Here is a 6,148-nt window from a genome sequence, read left to right on the forward strand (position 1 = left end):
TTGCATCATGTTATCTACAGTCAAATGGGTATACTTAAAAGCTGTCTCCATATCATAGCTAGAGTAATGTGATAAGGCCTATAAAAAAAACATTGATATTCCTTTCAAGTTTACAGGTACATCTGGGAGGATTAGGAAGGGTAGTTAGGGGTGATTATAGAAATAATGGTGATGACAATGATAATGTTCCAAGAAAGACAGACTTGAGACTGCTTATCTTGTCCTTCATGTTTCCAGTGCATCTTCGTCATCCCCCCAAAAAATGTAAGCAACACATAAAATATGCTCAAAATATTATTCTGGACATTTAATTCTGACCAGCAGCAATTCAAAGAAAACATATGGCTTCCCACAACGAATGGCTGAAATAATAAAACATATTACAAAATCCTTTGTCTATCACAATTGAAAAAGTTAATAAACTTAAACAAAACAAAAACAAAAAACAACATTGTTACCGATACAGTTGCTCCATTCTTTTAAAGGATATTTTCCTTTAGCTGTTCACCTATCCTCTGTAGAACCTTTCCTTGCACACAGGCTTACTGTGATCAGACAGGTACAGTAATTGGTACATACGATAACATGCTGCCACTCAGGACGAGGTCAAGTAGCTTTTAACTTTCATTTTTCAAGTGCATCCTCTCAAGTTTAAGGCCTGAGGTGAGCTATGATTCCTTCATTCACCATCCACTGTCTGTGCATGAACCAAGAGATTATTTCAGTGGTAATCTCCGGGCTTCACAGTCTAGGGAGAACACCGGTTTGTGCCTAGTCAAATCCACATAAATCTATTGAGACTGGATAAATACAGTCAAAATGCAAATTGGATACAGTAGGAGCTAACTGGTGGGAAATCCTTAAAGCCAACAAGGGAACTAGTGGGAGGTGTTTTATTAGCATTATTCTATCAGAGATAATGTATTGTGACACCTACACAGTGTTGCTAACAATCCATGAGCAATGAGGTGTGCGTTGCGGAATCAGAATGCACAGACAATGGTCACTTGAGAACAGTCAATGTAGCAGCACTGATTCGCCGACAACATTTAAAGACAAGAACCGGCTGCTCCAAGTGCTTCAAGTACTGTATGGAGACTGCTGACTTGTCTGTCCTATTTCAGCTACAGTCTCTTCACCGTCAGCGGTGTCTCCATCGGGGATTTCAGTGGCAGGTGAAGTTGTGCGCACCAAGCGCAGGGGTCACCTCGGGTTGTGCCCATTGATGTGCCCCCTGCCCCAGTGCATGTTGGGAAGTGTCAAACACCTCCTGAAGTGCTCGAGCTGGGCCTGCAGTCTCTCTCTCTCTTCTCTCACCTTCTGCCTCTGACTCACCAACTCCTGACAAATGAACAATACAACTAATTTACATTAAAAGGAGAACAGATACAGAATCTCTGCACAGACATTATATTCCTTGTAGTCTAGAAAATGTTGACGCAAAAAGATAGCAGAAAACAAACAAAGACAAAGTATTATGAAGTGAAGCTGACAGCCAGTCAGAGGTACTTACCCCCATATTAACAGAGAGCTGTTCAGCAGTTCTGGTCAGGGTGTAGTTCTGAGCTTCAAGCCTTTTGCACTGACTGTGGAGAACCTGTTTCTCTATACTACGTTCTGAAAAGAAAGTAGAACAAATATATAGGTTAATATTAAAGATGACATACAGCATGGACATGCACGTTTTCTGTTCGGCAGCAACGATATGGCCTTTATAAATCTGCTAGGGAACAATTGGTCAACGCACATAGTGTATGTATATAATTTCATTGAGTGAGGAAATCTTACCATCCATGTAGTCCTGGTAGGCTTCAAAGATCGCTTCAATACCCTGCCACTTCCTAGGAGCCTCTTCCACCCCATCCTCCTCCTCATCCTCCTCTTCCTCCTGCCCAGACTCGCCCTCCTCCTCCTCAGACAGGTGTTCCTTCAGGCCTGCTGGGGGGTCCCGTTGAGGCAGCGGGGGGTGCAAACGACGGTGGCCGTTGACGTGGGCGTGCTGGGGGGCATGATGGGCATTTGGTCTTTTCAGCGGCGAGATGCTGTGTGGACGTGAGTGGTCTGCCTTTAAGGTGGCCTCGGGGACACTGTTTGAAACGCCTGACAAGAAAAAACACAGAGATAATGTCAAGCTTCCCAGACTGCCAACACCTCATCACCAGTGGTGGGCAAAGTAGTCAACCCCAGTAGCCTACTTGAGTCAAAGTCAAAAGTACAATACAAGTCAAGAATCCAAAAATACAAATTCTCAAGTAAGGTACAGATACTCAGAAAATATACTTAAGTACAGTAATCAAGCAAATGTACTTTGTTGTTACTGTCGTTAGTTGCACAGCAGCTATGTCACGTAGACCTCTGAGCTAGTGCGTTACCTACGGCTACCACCAGGGGGTGGGTTGCCCCTTCTTACAAACCTTTTGCCTGTGTGAGAGAGAAACAAGAGCAGCTAACCTTTGTTGTGCATTGTGCTGTGCGTGGACTGTAGTACTGCCTGGTGGAAGTGCTGAGCGAAGGCCTCCGGGGTGAACCTCTCCCAGGGGCGATTCCGCCCGTTCTGCCCCAGATGGGACTCCTTTCTCTGGGCAGAAGTGACAACACCATTCTGGTGGCCTTGGAGTTTCTTGCTTGGCTGAACCTCCATGAATCCACCCTTTTCATGATGCGGGGCCAGGGGCGGGTGTCCGCCGGGTGCCGGGGTGTCGACGGGGTGCTTGAATGCGTCTGTGTGGAGGCTGTTGTGGTGTTGGGAGTAGGGAGGGGATGGGCTGGGGGAGTCTGGGTAGTGTTGTCCATTTGATTGACACGGCAGGGGGGTCGATGAGGAGTCACCTGCATGGAAATAAGCATGCTTTATATAGCGTTTCTGCGTGTTGTGTGTGTGTGTGCGCGACGCGACGCGCGTGTCTGTGTGTGTGTGTGTGTGTGTGCGCGCGTGCGTGCGTGCGCCTGCATGCGTGCGTGTATGTGTCTCACCAGCTGAGGGCGCAGGGGGGCTGCTACACGGAGGTAAAGGTTTATATCTGATTGTGTCTAAAGTCACAGTCTTGTGCTGTATTGCTCTCAGCAGCTCCTCTGTCTTCTCTTTATCTACACAGCAGAAGACAGAATGAGAGCGGCTGTCATTCACGTCACACAGCGAAAGAGAGCCGATGAACAAATGACTGCTGCTGCCAGTTAACGGGACAGTAAATGGATGACACTGACCCACTGTGTGTGTGTGTGTGTGTGTGCGTGTGCGTGTGCGTGTGCGTGTGCGTGTGTGTGTGTGTGTGTGTGTGTGTGTGTGTAGTCTGATTCAGACAGCACCTTACACGCCAGCATTTCCTTATATCACCTATTTCAACAGATTCTATGCAGAGTTATCTAGTATTTATCAATTAAATAATTCTGGCATCAAACACACAGCCATGGAATTAAGACTCACTTTCAGAGTTAACCGACTATTTTCAAATAGCCAAGCTGTATAGAGAACCGAAGTCCTCACTTTTACTGGTTCGTTTATGATATGGAGTTACATTTGATGACGTCTGTGTTTGGAGTAAAGTTTGGAAATGTTTTACTTTCTCACCGTCAGTTGATGCTTCATATCCATATGAGTAAAATGGCCCGGCTGATTTGTTTATTTTTGGAACACAGTTCTTATATGACGCGATCTAAGATTCCCCTATGGTATTTCCAAAAATAACTCTTGTGACCCAGGGGGATAGTGACCTCTAGCGGCAGTGATGTCAGACTTCGGTGCTCTATTCTATAGGGTCAAGTCGTTAAACTGATTTGAATGCTATATTAACTCATTTTGCTGGGGACCCCCTGGACCCCCTCAAGGACCCTTGGGGGTCCCCGAATGCCACTTTGAGAAGTACTGCTCTTGCTCTAGAGGGGGTCTCACCTCTTCTCTGCTGTGGAGAGACGTGGGTGAGACTGAACAAGCGGAGGAAATCCTTCTTCTCCGCCAGCTCGGGGGTACCGTCCATCTGCTCGGCGGTGAAGGGGGTGGCGAGGGGTGGCGCGGGTGACAAAGCCTTCCTCTTGCCCCGCACGGCCGGTGGGGAGGGGCTGCGTTCCCTGAGCATCCTCCTCCTCTTCCTCCTCTTCCTCTCGAGAAGCTCGTTACGGTGGGAAAGCGTAGTCAGGCCGCATACGCGCAAGAAATCCACTTTCTGCACACAGAGACAGAGGAAAATTATCATTGTTTTAGAACTCTGAGAGACACAGGAATACGCAGTGGTGGACAGTAACGAAGTACATTTACTTGAGTACCGTACTTAAGTAAAAAAAAATATATATCTGCGCTTTACTTGAGTATTTGTTACTTTGATACTTGACTTACTGGACTTTCACTCCACTACATTTCAAAGACATCTATTGTACTTTTGACTCCACTATATTTCTAGGAAGGGAAAAAGTACATTATAAATTAACCACTTAATTGCCCTATTTGCTTTTTTGTTTGTTGAACATTTCTGGAAAATCTTTCAATTGTATTTTCAAATGTCTACATTTTAATACAACAATAGATTGATATTAAAAAGAAAATGTACTTAATTTGTAATTTTTGAACACTTTATTTTTACTTAATACTTTATATTTTTTTAAGCATGTACTTTTGAATGCTTACGTATTTCTAAAAGCAAGTACTCCAGCACTTTAACTCATGTACAAATTTGACTGGCAACTTTCACTTAGTGGATTCATATTTGACCAGGAGGATCTATACTTTTACTCAAGTACTTTGTCCACCACTGGGAATATGTGTGTTTGTGTGCGTGCGTGCGTGCGTGCGTGCGTGCGTGCGTGCGTGCGTGCGTGCGTGCGTGCGTGCGTGCGTGCGTGCGTGCGTGCGTGCGTGCGTGCGTGCGTGCGTGCGTGCGCGCACCTCAGAGGATGTGTCCGGTTTCAGCGGGGGCTGCTCTGTCACCCTCCTGAGATGTGCCTTAACTTCCTCATCATCGCTCTCATCATATGACTCATCCAGGTCGTAGTAATAACCTAGGGAGGGAAACGCAGTAATGACTCATGGGTAAAAAAGCAAAAAAAATAGACATCTAACCTTCTAATCTTAGTCTTTAACATCATTAAAGGGTTAGTCATTCCCTGCTGTAACTACCTCCGCCAGCTTCCTCTCTTTAATCTCCGAGTCCTCTGGGCTCCCAACCTCTCTCATTTATTTTCATTTTTTCCTATTTCAAATGTTTTCTCCCAATTTAGTCATTATGCCAATTCCCTGTCATTGCTGACCCCCACTGTTTGGCCAAGTGGGAGGATGCAGACAACCCTGTGTCTCCTCCGATACATGTGACACAGCAGCCACTTCTTTTCACCCGACAGTGAGGAGTTTCACAAGGAGGACATAACACGTGCAGAGGAACAAGCTATCCCTCCCAGTTCCACTCCCTGCTGAACAAGCACCCAGACCGACCCGTAGGAGTCACCTGACAGAGATCGCCCTCCCCTCCCCTGCTGGCAATCGTGTTCGTTGGAGCGCCCGGCAAAGCCGGATGCACCATGAAGGATGTCAGTGTCCTTCAGAGCAAATACACACAGAAGCACAGAAAAACAATTCGTGTTCATCTTCCTCGCTCTCCTCACCTCCTTCCCTGGCCTCTCGCCTCCTCTTCTCCTCCATGTCCAGCTTGCTGAGGAGGCGGCGATGCTGCTGGAGGGCTTCATCATACACCAGCATGCTGTCAGCGGCGGCCTGGCTCTGACGTTCCCTCACCGGGGAGGGAGAAGGAGAGGGAGAGGTGGCGTGGCCCTGGCTACCCACCTCGGTGCAGGCACCGGGGATGGAGAGAGGCATGGAGGGCCGCTGGTGGAGGTTGTTGAGGTGACGGTGGTGGCTGGGGTGGTGGTGTTGGTGGTGGTGGTGGTGGTAGAGACTGTGGGGGAGTCGGTCCTGCTCAGCCCTGTTCCAGGGGCCGGGCTCCTGCACGCCGGGCCCTCTCATAGAAGGGTACCGGTCGGGGACGTCTGCCCGCCGCCTCCCTCCCTCCTCCAGCCGCTCCCCCCAGCCAGGAGACGGCCTGTCTGTTCTGGTCAGACCCGGAGGCGGACGACTCGGCGGCGTGGGAGGGTTGAACCTTCGCCGGGAGTCCGCGGTGGTGTCGACGAGGGACGCCGGGTTCCACAGGGTGGTGGGAGGGGGCGG

The 6,148-nt window shown here is 48.1% G+C and overlaps 1 protein-coding gene across 1 annotated transcript in view; it reads right to left on the reverse strand.

The window, feature by feature from the left end:
• Positions 1 to 281: 281 nt before the first annotated feature.
• Positions 282 to 6,148, reverse strand: part of LOC308092464 (genetic suppressor element 1-like) — a 24,641-nt gene continuing 18,774 nt past the window's right edge. The window contains exons 9-16 of the mRNA XM_080438379.1: positions 5,590 to 6,148; positions 4,877 to 4,989; positions 3,890 to 4,160; positions 2,974 to 3,087; positions 2,452 to 2,829; positions 1,789 to 2,100; positions 1,514 to 1,617; positions 282 to 1,341 (exon numbers count right to left, since the gene is read on the reverse strand). The exon at positions 5,590 to 6,148 is cut by the window's right edge and continues 97 nt beyond it. Of these exons, the coding sequence (XP_080294505.1) occupies positions 1,204 to 1,341; positions 1,514 to 1,617; positions 1,789 to 2,100; positions 2,452 to 2,829; positions 2,974 to 3,087; positions 3,890 to 4,160; positions 4,877 to 4,989; positions 5,590 to 6,148 (1,989 nt within the window). The 3' untranslated portion in view covers positions 282 to 1,203. The remainder of the gene's footprint in view (positions 1,342 to 1,513; positions 1,618 to 1,788; positions 2,101 to 2,451; positions 2,830 to 2,973; positions 3,088 to 3,889; positions 4,161 to 4,876; positions 4,990 to 5,589) is intronic.

The sequence above is a fragment of the Gymnoscopelus braueri genome (assembly GCF_963280865.1).
Source record: "Gymnoscopelus braueri genome assembly, chromosome: 9".
Lineage (NCBI taxonomy): Eukaryota > Metazoa > Chordata > Actinopteri > Myctophiformes > Myctophidae > Gymnoscopelus > Gymnoscopelus braueri.